The sequence below is a fragment of the Desmodus rotundus genome, chromosome X, assembly GCF_022682495.2.
Source record: "Desmodus rotundus isolate HL8 chromosome X, HLdesRot8A.1, whole genome shotgun sequence".
Classification (NCBI taxonomy): Eukaryota; Metazoa; Chordata; class Mammalia; order Chiroptera; family Phyllostomidae; genus Desmodus; species Desmodus rotundus.
Genome location: NC_071400.1, coordinates 77,144,274 through 77,169,374, shown reverse-complemented (window position 1 = coordinate 77,169,374; position 25,101 = coordinate 77,144,274). Strand labels below are relative to the sequence as shown.

The 25,101-nt window shown below is 39.7% G+C and overlaps 1 protein-coding gene across 1 annotated transcript; it reads right to left on the bottom strand.

Moving 5' to 3' along the window:
• Nucleotides 1-1,121: 1,121 nt before the first annotated feature.
• On the bottom strand, nucleotides 1,122-3,392 carry LOC128779941 (putative protein FAM47D). The gene has a single exon (XM_053916951.1). The coding sequence runs from the start codon at nucleotides 3,390-3,392 to the stop codon at nucleotides 1,122-1,124; it is 2,271 nt and encodes a 756-aa protein (XP_053772926.1).
• Between the last annotated feature and the right edge of the window lie 21,709 nt (nucleotides 3,393-25,101).

Genomic DNA, 25,101 nt, shown 5'->3' with positions numbered 1-25,101 from the left:
AAAATTTCAAGACCAAGAAATGTCTTCAAAGCTAAAGAGCAGTCTGAACAAAGTACTTTAAATTTTCTGGATAAATTAACTGAGGAGTCAAAGTTTAAAAGAAGATTAAAGTTAACATGATATTTTAGGAAACAGTTGACTAAAGAGGGAGAGAGGACTGGGAGAGGGAGGGATGTGCATCACTGACCCTGATGTTTAATGCAATACCGAGGTCAATTCATTTATAAACTAAGTGTGTTTATTATTCAAATTTTAGAAACTAGAGGAAAAAAGGGTATTAAAAGCTCAATGATTGCTCAGTGAAATAAGCCAGGCGGTGAGAGACAAATACCATATGATCTCACCTATATGTGGAACCTAATCAACAAAACAAACAAATGACCAAACTAGAACCAGAGACTTGGAAATAAAGAACAAACTGACTGATTATAGGGTAGGGGGAGGGGGATATCTGAGGAAAGAAGGGGAAGGGTCAAGTCAAGGAATATGTATACAGGTGTATAAAGGACACATGGACAAAGACAATGGCAAGGGGATATTGAAAATGGAAGGTGGGGGTGGACAGGGCAGGGGAGAGTAATGGGGAAAATGGGGACAACTGTAATTGAATGACAAAAAAATTTTTAAAAGAAAGAACTAACATTTCTGCTATAATTTTGATGAATAGTTTCCAATCTGGTTTTGGGTCTTGGTGCAATCTAATAAAGGAGATAACAATTTCATTACTGAATGAGACTAAATTTCTTGTATTCTGCACAATTATTTTGAGATTCATCCCATGTCATAGCTGACATAACAAGATATTTTGGTCAGTAAGTCTTTTAGTTATGGCTTTATTTATTTTTTTTCACAAATAATTGATATGAGTGTAATATTCACAATGTTATAAAAATGTGAGAATACTATCTGTGAATATTGATTTCATAGTTGGTAAAATACATAAAATATTGATGAACCCAAGCAGAAGCTCATTCAGAAATTTTTATTAGCATTAGGTGTTAAATTTACAGATGTCATAGAATCAAAGTTGTACATACACCATGAGACATTCATCATGAATTCTGATGGATGTTAACATGAGAGAGAGAGAATAGCCAAGTAAGTAGTAAATAGAAAATTGTCTAATCATCATCAGGTGTATCATCAGATGTATCATCAGGTGTATCATCAGGTGTATCATCAGGTGTATCATCAGGTGTATCATCAGGTGTATCATCAGGTATATCATCAGATGCATCATCAGATGTATCATCAGATGTATCATCAGGTACTTTTGAGATGAGTTTCATTACTCGATCTATAGGAGTCTTAACAGAATCGTAAGTCCATTTCTTCCTCAAAAACAACTTCTCAATCATACCTGGCATCCTGTAGCCCTTACTTACAATGAAATCTTTGAAGGCAATTGGTCCATAAAGATCATCAAGAATGTCCGGCTCAAGATCCCTTCCATGATGCTGATATTCCTGTTCTTTTAAGACTTTGGGGTCAATCCAAGGTTCATCATTTATTAGCTTTTTCCAGGTATTGGGGTTCAGATACCATGCTCCATACCTTATCTTCACCCACTCGGGTTTATAAGGATCAGGTGGTTTCCTGAGTTTTCTCTCCCAGTCCCTTTCCTGTAGGGCAAATTCTCTCTTTTCATTGTCATCTAGCCCTTTGCTGTAGTATAGTTCCACAGGGATCTGGGTTACTTTCTTTATTTTGCCCGCATTATGGGTAGGTGTGCACGTGTAGTCAACTTCAAACTGTTTCATGATGAACTCTTCATCAATGCCCATGTCTCCAAAAGTATCAAGCCATCTGCAGAATTCATGAACTTCTCTCCGTACATTTCTGTATGGATCAGGAGGTTTGGGAATACCCTTTCTTCTTGACTTCTTTTTTTTCTTTTCCTCAGGAAACAACTTGTTTAAACATGACCGCAAAGACACCTTGCGAGGTCCCTGGTTAACTTGGTTTAGAGGTCCTCCATTGACTTGGCCGGGAGGTCCCAGTTGACTTGCTTGGGAGGTCCTGGTTGACTCAGCCGGAAGGTCTTGGTTGACCTGTCCATGTGGTGCCAGAATGACTTGGCCAGGAGGTCCCTCGTTGACTTGGTCAGGAGATCCTCCATCGACTTGGCCAGGAAGTCCTGGTTGACTTGGCCGGGAGGTTCTGGTTGACTTGGCAGGGAGGTCCTGGTTGATTTCCATGGGACACCCCAGCTGACTTGCCCAGGAGGCCCTGGGTGGCCTGTTTGTGTTGCACCGGACTGATTCGATCAGGCGTTCCAAGGATGACTTGGCCGGGAGGTCCCGGCTGACTTGGCCAGGGGGTCCCAGTTGACTTGGCCTGGAGGTCCCCTGTCGACTTGGCCGGGGGGTCCCCAGTCGACTTGGCCGGGGGGTCCCCAGTAGACTTGGCCGAGGGGTCCCCGGTCGACTTGGCCGAGGGGTCCCCAGTAGACTTGGCCGAGGGGTCCCCGGTCGACTTGGCCGGGGGGTCCCCAGTAGACTTGGCCGAGGGGTCCCCGGTCGACTTGGCCGGGGGGTCCCCAGTAGACTTGGCCGAGGGGTCCCCGGTCGACTTGGCCGGGGGGTCCCCAGTAGACTTGGCCGAGGGGTCCCCGGTCGACTTGGCCGGGGGGTCCCCAGTAGACTTGGCCGAGGGGTCCCCTGTCGACTTGGCCGGGGGGTTCTCGATCTTCTTGGCCGGGGGGTTCTCGGTCTTCTTGGCCGGGGGGTTCTCAGTCGACTTGGCTGGGAGGTCCCAGGTTGACTTGGTTTGGGAGGTCCCAGGTTGACTTCCTCAGGGAGTTTTTCAAAAGGCTTTGTGCGGGACTTCTTTCTGTCCTTCATGCCCTCACAATAAGCCCAGGTGTCCTCCAGCATCCTGTTAGGATCGAGATCTTCCAGCACCATTAATAAGAGGTCTGGAGGTAGAAGTTCCTTCAAATCCGGGTATCGAGCCAAGGGATTCGGGGTCAGACTGGCTTTGGTCTCCTCTACAAAAGCCTTCTGTGCTTGCTGGGCTGGTGAGAGCTTGGAAAGCAGTTCTGCTCCTTTGGGTAGCTTGTTCTGAGTCTTTCTCGGGGGAGGTCGGGGAACTCTATGGGCAGTCATGGGGAGAAAGCCCTCCCTAGGGCCACGAATGATCAGATTATCAGCAGGTGGGCAGCCCGTTCTGAAATCGTCCATCCCCTCTCTCATAAATATCCACTGCCTGGTGTCCATGGGGCACTTCAGAAGCCTGTTCCTGTTTTTTGCCAAATAGTTGGTAGGTAATGTGTCTCTTATCTTGTACCAGCGCTTATTATGTGGACCCTCAGGTATGGGCTCCAGAGGCTCCGTCCTGTGCAGCCACTTCCCCCTGAGCTGGGGCTGAAACAGCCCCTTCTTGTCTGCCATAATGCCGCTGGCCCCAAGGTGACCAGTGACTTCAGCGCTTTGTTGTCCCAGCTGCTCCGGTTGCTAGGTGACCGTTACTGGGTGCTGCTGGAATCTCTCTGGTAGCTGGGCAACCCAGGCTCTCTGCACATCCTGCCTTCTCCCCAGATGGGCCGGGAGGATGAATTCTTTGTTGTGCTAGAGAACTGTTCCAATGTATGGACACCCCACAGTATGTTTATCCACTCACCTTTTGATGAACTTTGTGTTGTTTCCAGTTCAAGACTCTTGCAACTCAAGCTGCCACAAATATTTCACATATTCACGTCTTTGTACACATCCTTTCATTTCTCTTGGGTGAATTTTAGCTAGGAATTGAATGGTGGGAGCATCTGATACGTGTTTTTTTCCATACATACAGCCGTGAAGGTTTTTTTAAAAGATTTTATTTATTCATTTTTAGAGAGAAGGGAAGGGAGTAAGAAAGAGAGAGAAACATCAATGTGTGGTTGCCTCTCATGAGTCCCCCACTAGGGACCTGGCTCTCAACCTAGGCATATGCCCTGAATGGGAATTCAACCAGTGACCCTTTGGTTCACAGGCCTGCACTCCATCCACTGAGCTACACCAGCCAGGGCTCATAGCCATCAAGTTTTAATATTTGCCCATATATAGAGGTTTAAGGTAGCACCAAAAAAAATCATCAGTCAAGATCAATTGTTTTAAAAATGAACAAAATAGAACCAGAGACATGGAAATAAAGAACAAACTGACAGTGACCAGAATGGGGGGGAGGTGGATAATGGGGAAAATAGGGGAAGGGGCAAGCCAAGGAACATCAATAGAAGACTCATGGCCAGAGACAATGGGGGGGATTGACTGTGGAAGTGTGGGAGGGGATGGGGCAGGGGAGAGCAATTGAGGAAAAGGCAAGACAACTGTAAGTGAACAATAAAAAAGATCAATTATGCTTTAAAGTAATATTTTCAAAAATAATCAGAAAAACAGTGGCATGCTGAGTCATATTAAAGCCGGAGGACAAGGGATAGACCAGTAAAACTACTGATCTGTCTTTATTTGAAATCGATGTTTTGTTCACCATGGATTTTTGGAAGTAATTTTGTTTTGTTTAAATTTTTATTGAATTTATTGGGGTGACATTGGTTAATAAAATTATGTAGGTTTCAAGTGTACAATTCTGTAATACATCATCTCTATATTGTATTGTGTGTTCACCACCAAAAGTTGATAGGTGTTTAACATTTTAAGAAACTACCAAACTTTTTCAAAGCAGTTATACTATTTAATATTCTTCCCAGTAGTGCATGAGAATTGCACTTCCAGCACATACTCCCCAACACGTGGTATGGTTGGTTAGTTATTTTAATTTTGGCTATTCTAATAGGTGTTTAGTCGTATCTCATGGATTTAATTTGCATTTCCCTAATGCTATTGTTTTTAAGTATATTTTATTGATTATGCTATTACAGTTTTCCCAATTTCACCCCCCTTTATCGACCCTCCACCCTGCACCGCCCCAACCCTCCAGCATTCCCCCTTTAGTTCATTTCCATGGGTTGTACGTATAAGTTCTTTGAATTCTCTGTTTCCTATACAATTCTTGACCTCTCCCTGTCTATTTTTATGCCTACCAATTATGCTTCTTATTCCCTGTACGTTTTCCCCCTATTCCTCCTCTCCCCTTCTCCACTGAAAACACTCCCTATGATGTCCATTTCTCTTATTCTGTTCCTGTTCTAGTTGTTTGCTTAGTTTGTTTTCATTGTTTTTCTTTTTTTAGGTTCAGTTGTTGATAGTTGTGAGTTTGTTATCATTTTACTCTTCATAGTTTTTGATCTTCTTCAATTTCTTAGATAAGTTCCTTTAACATTTCATATAATAAGGGCTTGGTGATGATGAACTCCTTTAACTTCACTTTATCTGGGAAGCACTTTATCCGCCCTTCCATTCTAAATGATAGCTTTGCTGGATAGAGTCATCTTGGATGTAGGTCCTTGCCTTTCATGACTTCAAATACTTCTTTCCAGCCCCTTCCTGCCTGTAAGGTTTCTTTTGAGAAATGAGCTGATAGTCTTATGGGCACTCCTTTGCAGGTAACTGTCTCCTTTCCTCTCGTTGCTTTCAATATTCTTTCTTTATCTTTTATTTTGGGTAACTTAATGATGATGTGCCTTGGTGTGTTCCTCTTTGGATCCAACTTCTCTGGGACTCTCTGGGTTTCCTGGATTTCCTGGAAGTCTATTTCCTTCACCAGATTGGGGAAGTTTTCCTTCATTATTTGTTCAAATAAGTTTTCAATTTATTGCCGTTGTTCTTCTCCTTTTGGCACCCCTATAATTTGGATATTGGAATGTTTAAAGTTGTTCCAGAGGTTCCTAAGCCTCTCTTCATTTTTTTGAGTTCTTGTTTCTTCATTCTGTTCTGGTTGGATGTTTATTTCTTCCTTTTGTTCCAAATCATTGATTTGAGTCCTGATTTCATTCCTGTTACTGTTGGTTCCCTGTATATTTTGCTTTATTTCACTTTGGGTAGCCTTCATTTGTTCTTTCATTTTGTGACCAAGCTCAATCAGTTCTGTGAGCATTTTGATTACCAGGGCTTTGAATTCTCCATCAGATAGGTTGGCTATCTCCTCATCACTTAGCTCTCTTTTTGGAGTTTTGCTCTATCCTTGTATTTGGGCCATATTTCTTTATCTAGGCTCACCTGTTGAGTTGTAAGGGGGTGGGGTCTTAGGTATTCACCAGGGCAGGCAACCCTCTTTGCTTCATTGTGTCTCTGTGGTGGGGGGGTGGGTCAGAGAGGGAACAATGCAGCTTGCTTGCTGGGCTCTAGCCCCACTTTCCAACAAACTCTCATGTGAGATTGGAAGTTTCTCCCACCATGGCAACCTCTGCTGTAGCCCAGCTCTGAGTCTCAGTTTCCCGTTCAGTCAGACCTACCCATGCAGTCCTCTGCCTTGCCACGGGTTCTCTCCATCTGCCTGTCTTACCAGTCTGGTTGGTCTGGTTGACTGTTTATTTAACTCCTTGGTTGTCAGAGTTGCATGGAGTTTAATTTTCTGGCACTTTTGGTTGTTTATTAATTTTAGATTGATTGTTATCCTCCTTTTGGTTGTGCAAGGAAGTGAAGGGTTTCTACCTACACTTCCTTCTTGGCTGGAACTCCCTAATACTATTGTTGAGCATCTGCTTACATGCTTATTTGCCATTTAATCTCTCCTTGGGTAAAGTGGTGCAAATTTTTTGCACTTTTTTTTAAATTGTGTTGCTTGGTATCCCATTGAGTCTTTATTTTTTTTTTTAATTTTTAGAGCGGGGGGGGGGGAAGGGGAAAGAGAGGGAGAGAAACAGCTGTGTGAGAGAGAAACATTGATCAGTTGCCTCTCACACTTGCCCCAATCAGGCCCACAAGCCAGACATATGCCCTGACCAGGAACTGAAACTTTTGCTTTTTGGGCTGACACTCAACTAAATGAGCCACGTCAGTCAGGGCTCTCATTGAGTCTTGAGGGTTCTTTGTGTATGCTGGATGGAAGTCCTCTATCAGATATATGACTTGTAAAATTTTCTCTCCAACTATGGCTTGTCTTTTATTATCTTAATAATCTTTCAAACAGCTCCTTGAATGTAGAGGTAACAAGTTGGTTTTTTTCCCCCACCTAAACCCTTAATAGAAAATAAACTTCTCTTGTCAAGGAGCTTATATTTTCAGTATTTTACAAAGGATTCTGGTTTTCAATGATCAAATTCCCCAAGATTTTAACTATATATAGCATGATTGTCAGAATGGAAATCAATGACTGGAGAGAAATTAGAAAGTAGTTCAAGGATTGTGTTTTATCCATCTCAATATCATACCACCTGTCAAATTTCCTAGTATTGCATTATTGAGGATAAAGAGAGCTCTACATGGTGATTAAATGTTTCCATTTGCCAGAAGATAATAATGATTCTTAACTCATATGGGCTTCATAATATAATCTCAAGCTGTATAAAGCACAAACTGAAAGACTTAATGGGAAATTACAAAATCTCTATCATATTGGGTGATAGAGATGATTGATGATAGAGTGATTTTAACACATCTATAGTGACTCATGGATCAAACAGATAAAACCTTAGCAGGAATATAGAAGATTTGAGTACCACAATGAATCAGTTTGATCTACTAAATGTATATGTAACATTGCATACAATGATTAAATAATATTTTTTTCTGCAAGAATTTGAGGAACATTATGAAAACTGATTGCATCCTAATCTACAAAGTAAATGGCAATACATTTTTTATCTTGGTGTTTCCCCTTGGTCCTTATTCAGTCTATTCTCAAGTATACAACCAAGGTGATCCTGGGAAAACCTAACCTGGGTAAGTCATACCTCTTCAGATTTCTCTCATCATACTACAAGTGAAAGTCTAAATACATATCATTACAGTAGCCCACAAAGCCCACCCACCTAGCCCTCCAGCCAACTTTGTCTCTCTAATACCATCTCCTCCCCCCTCCCTCATTAGTGTGTGCCAAGTACACCATCTCTGCTGTGCCATTAACACACTAAGAGTGATTCAGCCTCCGAACTAGTCAACTTGCTGTTTCTTCTGCCAGGATCGTTCATGCAGATAATCAAACACTCAGTGACTCCTTCATCTCCTGTAGGTCGTTTTACTAAAATTTCAACACCCTATCCATAACTCATTCTCTATCACTTCTTCTGACTTCATTTTTCTCTAAATTATTTCACACTGTCTAAAATGTTACTGACTTTATCATCTGTCTCCCTTCAGTAGAATGTGAACTCCCAGAGCCTACTGTTTTTATTATATTTTATTTATTATTTTATTTCTAGTAACTAGAGAAGTTCCTAGAATCTTGTCCACATGTAGTAAGAATGAATGAATTGGGAAATTTAAAAGCACTTTTTATATAACCCTTGAGTTAGAGAAAAAAGTCATAATAAAATTATAAAATACTTCAAACTAAATGAACAAGTTCATACATATCAAAACTGTAGGATATAACTAAAGTAATAGTTGTAGGAACTTTTATAGCCTTCGGTATGCTTATTAGAAAAGAACAATCATTTTAAAATAATTAATCCAGCATCCAACCTAAGAATTAAAAAAGCACAGGATAATACACATCCTGAAAATATTAGGAAGTAAATAATAAAGATCATAATTAGAAGCAAAAGGTAAGAGGCCAACAAAGCCCCCCAAAAAACAATTATTGGTAAAGACTAATAACTTGGACAAATTTTTGGTCATAAATAGAGAAGGCAAAGTAGACACTATTAGGAGTGAAATAAATGCTGTAACTACAGATACTACAGTAACTAAAAAGATAAAATGATGTTATGAATAATCTTATTAATAAAATAAAAACATTAGATGAAATGGGAAAAAATTCTAGAATAATGCAACTTGTGTAAACTGGTTCTTTTAGAAAGAATAGAAAGCCATTAAAATTCAGAATCAGTTGTTTAAATTATCCTACCAAACACGCACACACACACACACACACACACACATTAAAATCAGATGGCTTTGCAGGAAAGTTCCAGGAAACATGAAATAACAAAAATTCCAATAATACACCAACTTTTCCAGTAGCTAAAAAGAAGGAATACGTCCTCCAACGTATTTGATGATGACATAATAACCTTAATAGCAAATGCTTTTAAAATAGCGTATGAAAAGTTACAGGACTGGGCTCCTTGGAGAAACGGCTGATTCTAGGGCTGGTGCTGAAAATATACACAATGAGCCTGGGGCATCTCGTAGCACCAGAAAGGAAGGAAGTGCTTGGAAAAGACAAAACAAAATAGCACAATGATGTGGGTACATCAAAGGAACACGGAAGACACTTGAGTAACAAAAGAAATAACAATATTGAACTGTAACCCAAAGTAGAGAATAAATATCCATGAGTGCACAGTATATAAATAAGTGATTAAATAAACAAATAATTAAGGGAGAAGAAACAAGTCTCCTGTGCAGAAGAATTCCAAATAATTTATGTAAATTCCCCTCCCTTAAGCGGGGGGGAGCATAAATTGCCAATCCCTAACTGTGGGCTGTGTACACTGACCTCCTTCCAAAGAGTATAGGATGGCACATTCCATGAATACAGATGCGATGCTCACAAACAAACTACCAACAACCTGAGTTTAGTCTTATTGAAAAAAATCATCATTACCAAATCAGTATCGACCCAGAAAATATTTCAATGTCCACCCAAATTTTAATAAAATTCACTAGGTTAAGAGACTATGAAAGGGAAAAACATAAATAGATCAATAAAACATTTGACGCAGGGGCTCTGAAGTAGTGCTATCCTACTCTGCATTTGGTGTTGGGTACATGATTGCTGACTTCGTTGCTATTGGTTAAATTGATGTGCCTCCCTTCTGTAAATACGCCACATTTCATAGTAAATGTGATTGTGAAGATAAATGGTTTGGGACCTTTAAGTGGAACCTAATCAACAAAACAAACAAGCAAAGCAAAATAGAACCAGAGACTCTGAAATAAAGAACAAACGCACAGTAACCAGAGAGGAGGGGGGAGGAGATAATGGGGAGGAAAGGGAGAAGGGTTTTCAGGAACAACTATAAAGGACACATGGACAAAACCAGGGAGGAGTGGAATGAGGGGAGGGAGGTGGGGATGGCTGGGGCAGGGGGAGAGGTGTGGGGTAAAGGCAGACAACTGTACTTGAACCACAATAAATAAAATAAATGAAAAAAAAGAAAAATGGTTTGGGGATTGACGGGCGGTTTGCTTGGAGATGGACTTACTTCTCTGCAGTGGAGGAACTTATTTGTAATATTTATGCATTTGGACATAGTCCCCCCTCAGGACCCGCCTACCCATGCTTCAATATCCATTTCCACCTCGCCCATGCCCACCGGTGTTTTCACAAAGTTAGAATCAGATACACAAACCCAGTGGAAAGTCAAAAGTATGTTTTAGCTGGGAAATGACCCAGGGCCTTTCAGGCCAGTGGGGAGCATGTGGAAACTCCTCCTAAACAGTGTGAGGCCTTGGACGCCTCGGAGAGATCTATGGCGTCCACCTCTGCTTCTCAGAGAAGTTTTCTCCATCTCACCTCTCCCTGCTCCATTGTGAACCTCTCGGCTACCATCTCATTCCCACAGCCATACACCTGCATTTGACTTCTTGGTCTAGCACCTTAGGCTTGAAAATCTGTTTTCGTGGTTCACCTGGCTACTCCCCAGGATGTAGCTTTTATAGTCTCCCTTTATCTGCATTCGGTGCCCTGCCCATGGAACAGTCATGCCCTGGCCTGAGTTCACGGCCTGCCGTGTGCTGTCTGGAGGGAGGAAGGGGCACATGGAACAGCTTTAGCTCAGCTCTTTAACTGCATGTTCACGGGATTTTTGTGACACAAAACACAACTAACCTGCGCGGAGCAGATATTCGTCCAACTGCAATATCAAAATGATAAAGTTAATATTAAAACTATAAATAATTTTTGTAGGATAGTACATAAGTGAAATTATTGGATGAACGATGAGCAAGAAAATAACCTTAAATGAAATGCAGATATTATAATGACTTTTTATACAAATCATAGTTTCTGTGAAGCCATAGCTGTTTTGTATTTGCATAAATGGATATTAAATAACTATATTTTTGCTCTTGGAAAGATAACTAGATCATTTTATATTCAATCTAACAATATTTCCTAAAATGGGGTTTAATGTTTATAACCTTCTTCCAAAGGTTGGGGTGTAAACAAAGTTGTATCTCTTATTTTTCAAATTGATTGCTTAAAACCTCACATCCTTATTAGCAGTACTCCAACCTCTCCTTTTTGGGGGCTTTAGCTTTCATTTATCAAGGAAAGGAGAGCTTGCTTGGTATAAAAAAATCAATTTTTCCAAAATGTATCTACACAGAGAGTTGGAGTGTAGCTCTAACACCATTGTGTTGTTGCCGTATGGAGTCACAGCTGGACTCTGACTCTCCAAGGGGTGATGGTTGCCTGTCAAGTGCTCAGGTGAAGCTCTTTGATGGTTTGGATCCTTTGTGGGACACAAGGGTACCCTGGTCCAGGGTTCCAACATTACAGTTGTGTGTGTGCTCTTGTGTGTGTGTGTGTGTCTTCTTAATGTCACAATCACATTCTCAGCCCTTGTTCTTCAAAGTAAACTGGGGCCTCCTCAGAGACTGACCTATTTACCAATCTTGTGATACAGGCCCAAGGCACTTCCTTTGATGAAGAGCTCACAGACGGAAGTGTCCCAACATCTTTCATGAGTAAATAATTATCCAATTTGGGGCGGGGGGTGGTGTTTGATTTTAAGTACAAAGAGAACTTACACACTTAGGAGTCATTCTGGGTTTGGACTGCATCCAGATTTTTATCTGATTATTTCCCATTTTTGACCATTGCTTTTCCTACACCTATTGGACAATTACCAGAATATGTGCAAGCTCTTTAATCAGGTACCACAACAAACACAAATAGTTCTTAGTAACCATTCATCGCCCCACAGAAGTGGGCCTACAGTTGAGTAGCCTACTAGCCCTGAGGTGGCCTGCTTTACAGACACAGGGCAAAGTGTTAGTTAAATTGGTTAGTTGGTTGAGTAGAGATAGGTTTCTCGCATGAGATGATGATATATTAAAATGACATAAGATATGATGGTACAGCCCTGGCTGATGTGGCTCACTGGATTGAGTGCCAGCCTGTGAACCAAAGGGTCACCGGTTCGATTCCCAGCCTGGGGCACATGCCTGGGTTGCGGCCAGGTCCCCAGTGAGGGGTGCATGAGAGGCAACCACACACTGATGTTTCTCTCCCTCCCTTCCCCTCTCTAAAAATAAATAAATAAAATATTTAAAAAATATGAGGGTACAAAGAAACCTGAACTAGGAGACACAGGTGTCCCTATGTTTACTATCTTTCGGTTAAGATGGCTTCACTCATGTCTGGTTAATATGGTAGTCCTACAAAATTTTGGTTTGCATTAGTGTGCAGGTTGTGCTCTACACAAAGTGAGTTGGTGTGTGGGGGGTTATAAATAATGCTTAGTCTGAAAGACTAATCTCCAGGTGGACAGAAAGGCAATTAGCAATGCAAGGGTGGGGCGAGGAATGGCAAATGGGGGCTCAGTCCTGGGTTGAAGTCTACTAGGAGGAATAAAACAAAGGCACTTAGCAGTGCTTGTCATCTGATTCCCTGAGTATAACACGGCTTTAGACCCCCTTGTAAAAACACTTTAGTTGGCAACAATAAAATGATATTATAATCATTTTATTATAATAAAATAATATGCTCTAGCAGTTTCAGGTGACATAAGACAGAAATCTCAGCTTTTTTACTTAATTGTGTGGCCTTAGGTAAGCGACTCAAACTTCACACAACTCAGTTACCTCACCTGGAAAGCAGGGCTGGCACCTACCTCTTTGTGCGGGTGTATTCATTTAATACATTTTAACAGCATGTGTGAAACACTTAGGAACAGCTAGCAGTTGGTAGGCACTCAATACATTATAGCTAATCATAACATTAAGAAAATTATGTGCAATAAAATTTGATCTGGAGCTCCTGACATCCCTCTCCCACTCGGTCATTTGTACGTGTGTCACAACAGTTCGGTCTCGGACAGTCCTTGACCAGTCCTCTGAGTGATGGCCACAGTATTTGCTCTTTCCCACCTCCTGGCCATGCTTGACAACCCATTGTAACACGGTCTTATAACGAAAGTCCTTGCATCAAATTTAAATAAAGTACCAAATGGGACAGATACAGGGATGCCAGAGTGAGGGTGACAGAGACTCCCTCTTCCAATTACGACATTTTTAAAGAACACAGGGTAGGACCAGTTCAATATCTCTCGACCCTCTGCCTGATCAACAACAGAAATAGAGACCCGCAATGGAAGCACTGCCTTTAAAAGAAGAGCGATTTTGTATGTCCAACCTGAATCAAGCCTGAGCTACAAAGAAGCTTTCATACTAAGTGAAGTTTGGGGTTTTAATAAATTGCATGTGGACATTCTAATCGCTGAATTGAGCTTGTATTTAGCACCTAAAGTGACCGTGGGACTGCCTGTTACCTGCAAGTGAATGATGGTGAAATTGCTCATATCCAGGGAAAAACGTTTCCACATATTTCTTGAGGAGAGACAAGGATATTTGTGGGGACCGTTCCAAGCATGGGCAATGTGGCTAGGCCCCCACTTGGAAAAGCCAGTGGGGAGCAAGGTTGGCGGGCAGGACCCACGTCCATGGATAGGTTCTCCAGTGGGCAATCAGGCCTGCATTGTACTTTGACTGCTATGAGGCTTGCTCTTGCTAAAACTCCCTCACCCTGAATTGAGGCAGCAAATGTTTACTGAGTATCTTTATCTTCCCAAAATCTGAGCTAGACCTTCCAGGTATGGAACATAGTTGTTTAGACCATTTCTCCTTTTACATTGCAAATATCCTTCTTTGATGTATTCAGTGACATCCTCTCCTTTGTTGTCTGTAAAAGATAACCACCCAAAACAAACCTATGCATAGTAAAAGAGGACCAGTTTTGATGTAAGGGGCCTAGAAAAACAATAATAGCCTGTCAAGGCAAGGGTCAGGGCGCTCTCCTCTTGAGAGAGTGGCCGCTCTGTCCCTTTTCCTCCACAGGTTTTCTGTAGTCTGTGTGTATTTGTATATTACAACCACAACACCGGATCCTGTGGGCCGGGATCCGCATCAGATATTCATGAAGATTGTATGTCATCCAGCCGCAATCGATTCCTTGACATTCCTGGAAAACTTGCAGGAAAGCTCCCACCACAGGGTCTCTGCGCTGCCAGACCCCACTGCCTGAAACCCTCTGACCCCAGATAAACATGTAGCTAAGTCTTTCACATCCTTCACACAGTTGCTGACAGGAGGCATTCTCAGTTATATTCTTCTGAGGGGGCTCCATCTGACCACTGTTTAAAATTCCATATCCCACTCTAACGCCCCAAATCCTACTTCATTTACTCTATTATTGCCATACTACTTACCACCATTCCCCACTCCGTATTTTATATAATTATTCTCCTCTCTCACATGATTTTCATATTAGAACTCAGAAGGCATAGATCTGTTTGTTCACTATTCAGCCATCTGCTAGAATAGCACCAATCACATAGTAAACATCCCATAAATACTTCAGTGGATGAATAAATGGTAACTAACAGTAAAAGGAGAGCATTATAAATATCAAATTAATAATATAGAAAATTTATGGCACAGTGTTAAAAAGATGATAACAGTGTGGGTTGTATAGACTCAGTCTATATTAGAGAGAAAGTGGGTTTGAGATGGACTCAGATGATGCTGTGAGCGCTATGAAAGCACAAATGGCTCCGCATGGGGAGTGGCATCCCCAAACCACTGAGGAGGCATGCGTGTAATGAACACAGACATGCGGTGAAAGTGGGGTAAGCCAAAGTCGGAGAGAGAGGCAAGAAGTCAGCAGGCCTGTGCTTAGAGTGACTGGAAGGCCATACTCAAGAAGGTGAATATCATTTATTTATTTCGGTGTGGATCTCTAAACAAGTATGAGCATTTTTATATGAACACAATGAAAATATCACAGCTATTAAAACTGAAACAGTAATTCCTTTCTAATAATACCCTTTCCGTGATCAAATTCCCAAATGTGGCAGCATTTCTCCCAATAGTTGCTTTTGGTTCAATCAGGATCTAAGTAAGATCTCTCCACTTCTTATTTTGTTGATATGTTTCTTAAGCATTTTTAATCAAAAACAGTGCCCTCTCCAATCTTTTTTCTTCTTCATGACATTAACGTGAGTCAGAACCTGGGAAAATTGCCCTTTACGATGCCCAGAATCTGGATTTGTCTCATTGTTTTCTTACGGTGCTATTTGTCTTCTTCCTTTATCATATTTCCCAAAAATGAATGCAAAACCTTATGGGCTTGATTGGATTCCAAATTCATATTTTTGGGATGAACACTTCCCAGGCGTTGGCTGAGTGTCATATTCATCATACCAGGTGTATACAATGTTGTTTGAATGACTTTTAATGACAAAGCTGTTGGAAAGGAAAAATATATCCTCTGCCCTCTTAGGTTCTTCTAGCTGGTCTATAAATTAAATTGACATAAGACCAATGAACAGAAAAAGTTAATTATGTATGTACAAGGGCTCCGTGAGAACATGAGGCCCACAGGCAATAGACAATTGAAGCTTAAGTGCCATCCTGAGCTAAGGAGAGAGGGCTGGGTGTCTGCGACTTCAAAGGAGGGAAGGCAATTCGCAAGGAGATAAAAACAAATTGGTAAACAAATGTCTCCTATGCTAGGCAGGGACAATGGGACACCACAGAGAGGACTCTTGTCTCCAAGCCCTGCTGAGTTTCCTCTACCACATCTGGTCCGTATTTTTTATAGATAACTCTGCTGATAGTGCTCTTCCTATGCCAGGTCCTTGATCTAAATTCTTTTTGGCAGTTAAGGGGGAAGTAAAAAGCTCCTCCTAAACCTTTTGTTTCTTAAAAATAATTAGCCTAAAGTAACCCTCATGCCAAAGACACACCTTTTGGTGGCAAAATCCTGCTCCCCAACAGGGCTAATAAAAATATAATGGCACTTAGGGTGAGGACAGCTGGTCCTTTTGTGGTAAAAGTTCATTCTCATTATATTATTCAATGGTTTCATTCATTAAAGACAGTTTCGTGAACCAATTATTGTATTTGAGATTGCAAAGTAGTTGTTAGTATTCTTAGTTGGAAACTTAAGCTGCACTGTTACCTTTTTATTTACTTTCATAAAGGTCTCCCAGCCAATTTATAAAATTAAAGATTTTACATTCTTTTTTTTATTGTTGTTCTATCACAGTTGTCCTAATTCCCCCCCCCGTTGCTCTCCTCTGCCCCAATCACCCCCACCCCCCTAGTCCCACAGTCAGTCCCCACCCCGTTGTCCATGTCCATGGGTCATTCATACTTGTTTTTTAACTAGGCCCTTCCCATCTTTCCTCCCTTATCCCTGTGGCCCCTCTTCTCTGGTCCCTGTCAGTGTGTTCCTTGCTTTCATCCCTCTGGTTCTATTTTGCTCGTGTGTTTGTTTTGTTCATTAGGTTCCTGTTATAGGTGAGATCATATGGTATTTGTCTTTTGCTGCCTGGCTTACTTCACTTAGCATAATGCTCTCCAGCTCCATCCATGCTGTCATGAACAAAAAGTTATTTGAAGTTGCTTCTACTACACAACTAATTTGAGATATATGAGATAATGTGAGAAGTGTAAGAGCTCACCACTGATAACTCACAAATAATCTTGTTACAATTTTAAGAATGTCAACACTACAAGTGGAGTTAGGTATTTATACATTGTGTACGTCTTTTATCGAATGTAGGTGTATGCTTTGATATTCTGGTATATTATCCTTCTGTAAAAATTTTTATTATGAGCATCCTTGTGATAACAGGTAAACATAAACATGAAGCGTCATTCAAGTATTTAGTTTTCATCAAATAAGAATTCTTTCTTGAATTACATTTAAGAATAATAATTAGAACATTAAGTATTCTCCAGGGTTCCTTAAGCAATGATTACTAATGTCCCTATTAAAAGTCAACTTGAGGAATTCTCATTTATTACTGGTAGGAGTGCAACTCTGGGAAAGACACTTTGGAAGACAGCTTGGCAGTTTCTTACAAAACTAAACATATTCTTACCATACGATCCAGCAGTTGTACTCCTTGGTATTTACCCAAATGAACTGAAAATGTACGTCCATACAAAACCCTGCATATGGAAATTTACAGCAACTTTATTCATAATTGCCAAAACCTGGAAGCAACCAAGGCATCCTTCAGGAGGGGAATGAATTGCGCTACATGTAGACAACTGAGTGTCATTCAGTGCAAAAAGCAAATGAGCTGTCAAGCCATGAAAAGGTGTGGTGAAACCTTAAATGCATATTACTAAGTGAAAGAAGCCAAAATGAAAAGGCTACATATTGTATAATTCCAAAGATATGACATTCTGGAAAAGGCTATAGAGACAGTACAAAGATCGGAGGTTGCCAGAGGCTGGGGGGAGGACAGATGAATAGGTGAAATGCAGAGGATTTTAGGGCAGAGGAACTACTCTGTGTGATACTATAATGGTGGGTTCATGTCATTATACAGTTGTCAAAACCCACAGAATGTCCAACACTAAGAGTGAAGCCTAATGCAAATTGTGTACTGAAAGGGTCAGGCCGGTTTCCCAGCCCGCTGCACTGCCTATGACTCAGTTGTCCCAAATGAATTGATAGCCCGAGGCTTAATCGGAACTCTCTCCCACCGAGGACAATAGACATCTGGCACCAGCCACAATGGCCGGTGGTCAGACTGACCCTCCTGTACCTGGGAATAGCCCAGCCCTTTACCTAACCCATTGTCCTGGCTCACTTCCTGGAACCCTAAGGCACCCGCCTGGAAGAAAAAGAGACTAACCCCTCCCCTATCCTCTCACAAACCCTGCCCTTTTTCTTTTAAAAACCCCACTCTTGCCTTCCCCCAGTGCTGCAGTCGATCCCCAACTCAGCCCGCCCTAAGCACATAGCATCAAATGAAAGCACTTGGATCAGATCATCCGGTTCCTCCTGCCTCTATTTCTCGCGCATTTCTAACGTGTACTTAGAATGATAATGACGTGTCAGTACCTCTGCAATACGTTGACAGTGGGAGAAGCTGTGCCTGTGGGGGGAAGAAGCAGGGGGTGTATGAGAACTCTGTACTTCCACGTCAATTTTGCAGTGAATCTAAAACTGCTCTTTAAAAAAAAAGTCTATTTTAAAAAATTCAATGTCATCAGTGATGCCTGTGGGAAAAGTCTATACTCACTAATAGGCTACAACTTTGGATTTTATCACTCCTTCCCAGCTATAAAATTAACCTAACCCCAGGATATGTAAGAATGTTTAAGTCTGTGTTTGAGAATGAGGAGTAAATGATATATAAAAATTATTCAAAAAAAACCAAAAAATAAATAAAAATAAAAATTATTCACAATATCTGACTACAGTAGGTGTTCAATAGATGTGCACTGAAAATTCATTAAGGCATCTACATGAATCACTTGGGAAGCACGTAAATACAAAGATTCTAATCCAGCAAGTCTGCGATGGGCCTGGGGTTGTTCATTTCAAACAATCTCCCAGGAAATACTGATGCCGCTGGTTCCTCAGACACTTTATGTGGCAAGGTTTGCCTTCCAAACTGACATGTTTCCAAAAAGTATTCCTGCTTAGTAGTTGTTGGCAAAGGAAAAATTCCTCAGATGAACTTGGTCTGGAAAACGACCAATGCAGGGCTGTCTCCTTGGAAAGCTTTATGTACATAGATAGTAAAGGCTGTGGGTAAAGCAAACTGTTGAACTTTGCATAACCCAGCATTCTTCAATCAAATGTGACCTTAGCACCTTATTTACTTATCTGAGTAACAGCTATTAATCATTCTAATATTTCACAGTACACATTTCACAGAATGCTGATTTATATAGGTTAAGAAAACCAAAACCACACAATTTTAACATATGGGTAATTTAATTCCTGTGAAAATATTTTAAGTCTAATTTATGCAGCCCCGTTTTTCTGATTCTCTTTAAATAAAGAAAATGATTATAGCAACTGGTAGGTTAAGCACAGATAACAGTAATCCCATCTAACTACACACTGGAAGGAGCAAAAGCAATGGACGAAAGTAGATTTCAGCCCTGGCTGGTGTGGGTCAGTAGGTTGAGTGCCGGCCTGAGAACCAAACGGTTGCTGGTTCGATTCCCAGCCAGGGCACATGCCTGGGTTGCAGGCCAGGTCCCCAGTGGGGGGGTGCATGAGAAGCAGCAACACACTGATGTTTCTCTCCCTCTCTTTCTCCCTTCCTTCCCCTCTCTAAAAATAAATGAATAAAATCTTTAAAAATAAATAAATAAAATCTTTAAGAAACAGGAGATTTCAGACTCTCAGACAGTATGCTTGGTGCACAATGCTGAAGACGCATTATCCCAGACCCAGTCGCCAGGTGCGTGGCAGATGATGAAGGCAAAAGCGGCAACAAAGCCTTTCACTTTCTTGACACAAAGAACACCTCTTTCTGCTGACTCAGAAATGTTTTCTTTTTTGCCAGATATGTCTTCCCCAAGGAAAAGTACCAGTATGTATTTTCTTCAGGTTTGCCTTGCCCTTCCCTCAACTTAAGTGGAGGTAGAAGATAGTTAAAGTTTTTCTAACTGTGTGTATCCAAAAGAGTAAGTACCCAATTATGTCAGCTTATCTACTGTGAACCACGAGTGGTCAGGTCAATAATATCCTCAGATATCACAGTCTGACAATTACATTAGCACCTGACCTTCCCACCTAAGCCTCAGAGAGAGAATCCATTGAGAGGTGAGCCCTCCAAGCTGTTTCCAACAGACTGCAAGAATGAGCTTGACATATACATGAATATTGTCAGTTTCTAGGGCTCTAGGTCTTTCTTTTTTCAGAAAAAAAATAACAAAATAAAAATATTTGCGAAAATAAATATTGAGCAAGCAGAAGAAAAGGATAGAGTGACCCACCTCATTTTTTAAAGTAATGCTTTTGTACTTATTTCAAAAATACATCATAAAAATATTTATGAAAATTTAAGCAAAATGAACTCTAAAGTTTTTTCAACGTTCAAGTATGTTTGAAACTTTTCATAAAAACTTGAAAAAAATGATACAACCACAATCAATAAATTAAATATGACTTCTAATCCTACTACTCAGGTAACCACTATAAATATTTTGGTGTATTTCCTTTCAGAGATTTTTTTTCTCTGCCTTACACATTATTTCCTTTATATAAAAGGACTCACGCTATGTAAATAACATTTTGTATCAAATACTTCCTGTTACTGAATATATATTTAGACTATAATTGTAGCCCAGGCTAGGTGGCTCATTTGGCTGGAGTGTCATCCTGTGCACCAAGAGGTTGTGGGTTCGATCTCCTGACAGGGTTAGTACAGGAGGTAACTGATCAATGTTTTTTCTCACTCTGTCATTCTCTCTCTCTCTCCCCCTCTCTGTCTCCCTTCCTCTTTCTCTAAAAGCAATAAAAACACATCCTCAGGTGAGGATTTAAAAAAAAAGAATATAATTGTATGCCGATGTAGTGTGTATATGTTTATTGTATAAGTAATTTCTTTTACCATAATATTACAGTTCTCATACAGGGTCTCACAGTTTCCTAAACAATCAAATCCTTCCCTAAATGACCATGGGAACAAAAAGGATCATTTTAATATCTTTCAACCTTGCAGGTGTTTTCAGGTAGCAGCAAATTTAGGGGGAGGATCAGAACATCAACAATAGACCTGTGAGACTCTAGTTTTTAACCATATATTTTTTCCATGTTGCTATATAAAAGGAAGAGAGTAGACTGTAGTGATTAGGATACACACTTTCTTTAGAATCAGGTAAAATGTGATTTCATTTCTGGCTTTATCACTTACTGTGTGACTTCAGGCAAGATGTTAAAATAGCTGGGCCTAGGTTTTCACATCTGCAGTTTCTGAATAATAATAGTATATTCCCCGTAGAGGTGTTGAAATGATTAAATGAATGAGGTTCTACTCAGGTACCACTGTGGATGCGGTGCTCCTTGCCAGGCTTCGCCATTGGTTTTTCTGAAAAACTGTATCAGGGTTTGGGGCTCTGATTAAAATAAAGGCCTTAAAATGATAAAAAGATTTGTGATAATAAATGAATCTATAACGTGATTTGAGAACTACTTAAATATCATCAAATCGCTGATAAAAATATATACAGTTGCAAAGGACATACGCACAGTAGGGTTCCCATATCAACATCCACTTTACACTCTGCAATGACTTAGTAATAACCCTGAAGCCATGTGGAGACAGAACAACGTTTGGACTGCTGGCTAGATTTCCCTCTTCCCAAGTCCAGCTGACCTTTTTCTGTGTGTCCCATTTCAGTCTTGAATCACAGAAGTTTTTTCTGGAATGCTACTTCCTTGGTTGAGAGCTCGACTTACTGTATACATGAAGTCTTTTCCCTTTTCCATGTAAAGTGTCTATGACGTGGCCTACAAGGATTGTCTCCATCCTTCGTTTTCTACCAATATGTTCCATCCAGGCACTATGCACATGTAGATTGCCTCTTGTCATCAGCCAGCCAAGGGCAGATTTCTGCTGTAGCTCTTGGTCTTGATCCTTCCTTGAGCTACCGCTGCATTCTAAAGCTATATATTTATTATTATCTTGTTGCAGTGGATAGAGAGGTACATTTTACTGTTCTTGTAGTTAAAAAAATCATAAATAAATAAAATTAAAACCACTTCTTGATTGGAATCTGAATCAGCTGCATAAATACCACCAAGTCTTCTGTGTATGTGCCCTGAACATCTCTTTTAGGGAGAAACCACTCCAGGAATGTTCCTATGGAAACAATCACGTTCAATATTATCTCAAGTACATTAGTGCTGTGTCTAGTCTCAAAGTCAATTACATTTGTCTAAGGTTAATCTCCTATTAAATTAGGACTCTTTTTATTAGTGGTGTTAATATTTGTAATATCTGACTGTAACACATATTTGCATTTTCTCCCCTAAACTACAGAGCCATCCTTTATACTTAAAAAGTTAAAAAGTTAATGGATACATTTTCAGACAATTTATATTTCCATTCTTTAAATCATCGGTTCTAAGATTCTAAAAATTTTCCCACATATTTTCAAGAATGTGAGTCTTGCAATGTGTAAAATGATATGACCTCTCAGTATTTCAAATAATCATATGTCCAGAGTAATAAATTCAGGTAATCTTTAATATATAAGAAAGTGTCAGGCTCTAGAACAGTGCTGGTCAATAGACCTTTTTGAAATGATATATGTTCTGTGTCTGTTCTGTTCAATCACAGTGGCCACTAGCCATGAAGAATACTGAAAATGTAACTAGTGTGAGTGATGAACTGAATTTTTTATTTTAATTAATTTGAGTTTAAATAGCCCCATGTGACTAGTTATTACCATATTGTAGAGCACAGCTTCCAGAAAACTTTTGATAGACATGTCTAGCATTAAACACACTGTGTTTGTTTAATATCTTGTCATAATAATAACGTTTCATTTTGGAACCTTGAAGCCTTTTTCTTTTTTATTCAGAGTGCCCATTCAGCCATTCACTTTCTGTACCTCATTATCTCCTGTGCATCAGAGTTATAAGTATGCACATCTTCTCCAAGAGATCATCAACTCCTCTAGTGTAGGAACCACCTCTTTCTCAATTCTGTATGCCTCACTGACCATACTACAGTACATTACATATCGTAAGTACTCAGTGTTCACAGATAATAATGATAGCCTTTTCTCATTTCAGTTTGAAAACATATTCTGACGGTGTGCCTCTCTTAGTACTAGTACTGCTCTGTGACCTGGTATAACTTAGCTCCTGAATATTCAGAGCTTAAACTTTCTTCTCTGTGTTGCATTATAAGAATCCCAGAGAGTGCATTTTATTGTTCTGGGAACAATCTAAATCAGAACTCTAGAAAAAAAATTCCAAGAATATATGTCTTTGCTGCCATGATACATTTTGAAGACATTAGAGTAAAACTTTTTTTTGGCAACATTGCATCAAGAAAAAGATCTGATGGTGAACTAGAGAAATCTACAACCAGGGAACTGAAAAATTCGTTCTTTAAATGCACACCTCCTTTTTTTAACTCTGTCTCAAAGCATTTTTTTCATTGATCATTTGTGATAAAAACAAAAAGGAACACTAGCTGGAAGACCACATGAAACCCAGAATAATGATATGCTCAGAACAATTCAAAAGGCAAGGAGGCAGGAGGCAAGAATTTGATATTTGTCTATTTTAATATGATAAATTCTAAAATAATATTATAGACAACCATTTAGAAAGCTCATATTTAGGACTTAGTGACATTAGCTTGAATTACTGACTGTTCCAAATTTTTGGTATCAATGTAAAGTAAATCGGTTTTAGGTTTAAAATAAAAGCTCTAGATAACATTGAACAGTCCAAAAATGATAATAATCTACCAATGTATCTATTTTATAAAAAACTAGCTTCATATGGAATTCTGTTTGGGGAAGGAGGGAAGTAAGAATCTAGATTGTTAAAATATACACCAGGTTTGGCTGATAACTTTAGTTAAATTTTATTTTTACTATTTCATTTTTCACTTCAGTTTTTACCCTGTGGGCAAAATGTGTGGGAACTTCATGGTGACTCTATCCGCAGCTATAGAGTCTTGTGTAGTTACATGAGAATCAAGACCTTCTATGGCCTAGAAATAAAGTGGCACAGCTAATACATTCAAGAATTATTTCAAAAATATTTTGATAATGCTCTTTTTATTCTATTCATGTTTTAGGTACCAGGTTGTACAATATATATGTTTATCAGGAAATTTTACTTTTTCTTATGGTACAAAGAACTTGTGTATCCCTTAGTATAGGAGGACTATGCGATCATAATAGGTATCAAAATTACGCAGCCTCTTTTTAAACTCGTGAACTTGTTCCAGGCTTTGGGTTTGTCATGTCCTTCTTCATTGGTAACTATGAGGTCAAAGAGATTTTGGTAGCAGACAAATGTCTTCTGACTATATAAAAACACACTAGTTTTAAAACAAAAAGGAGTATATAATAGAGAACTTTCCCCTCAAGGAATGAAGATCCATTAGCTTATTATCTTCCAAATTTGGTTTGGCAATTTGTAGCCTTGAAATCGAAGAAAATGGCCAGGGATCTTCAACCAACCATAAAATGCAGGACTCTGCTTGTTTGTCCTAAGAGTAACAAAGTGATCAATGGGTAAAAATGATTATGGGCTTGTCTATTCACTATATTTCTTGGTAATGGAATGTGGAACTCTGTTATCCACAGATATTGTCCGTAGTTTTTGAAAGTCATGTAATTGATATTTACTGTCATAAAGGAAAATATTTAAAATTATAACTTAAAAGAAAAAAAAGAGCAATGAATCTAAGAGCTAGTTCTTTGAAAAGATAAACAAAATTAGCAAACCTTTAGCTACAATAACCAAGGAAAAAGAGAAGGCTCAAATAAACAAAATCAGAAATGAAAGAGCAAAAGTTACAACTGACACAACAGAAATACAAAAAAAAAACATAAGAGATTACTACAAACAGTTATACGCCAACTAATTGGTGTAAAGAAGTAAATAAATTCCTAGAAACATAATCTTGCAAGAAAGAATCAAGAATAGAATGTCTGAATAGACTAATTTCTAGTAAGGAGATTAATCAGTCATCAAAAACCACCCAACAAACTGAAGTCCAGAACCAGATGCCTTCACCAGTGAACTTTACCAAACACTCAAAGATTTAATACCTATATTTCTCAAACTCTGCCAAAAAATTGAAGAGGAGGGAACACTCTGAAACTCATTTTACAATGCCAGCATTACCCTGATACCAAAGCCAGACAAATACACCACAAAAAAGAAAATTATGGGCGGATATCCTTAATAAAAATCAATGCAAAAATCCTCAACAAAATATCAGCAAACTGAATTCAACAATACAGTAAAAGGATCATACACCATGTTCCAATGGAATTTATCCCAGTGATGCAAGGATGGGTTAACATCTTTAAATAGAGCAACATGATACACCCACATCAACCAAATGGAGAATAAAAACCATATGATCAT

Bases quoted from the DNA above. Each gene is read 5' to 3' on its own strand.
- LOC128779941 (XM_053916951.1), bottom strand. From the start codon at position 3,392: ATGGCAGACAAGAAGGGGCTGTTTCAGCCCCAGCTCAGGGGGAAGTGG.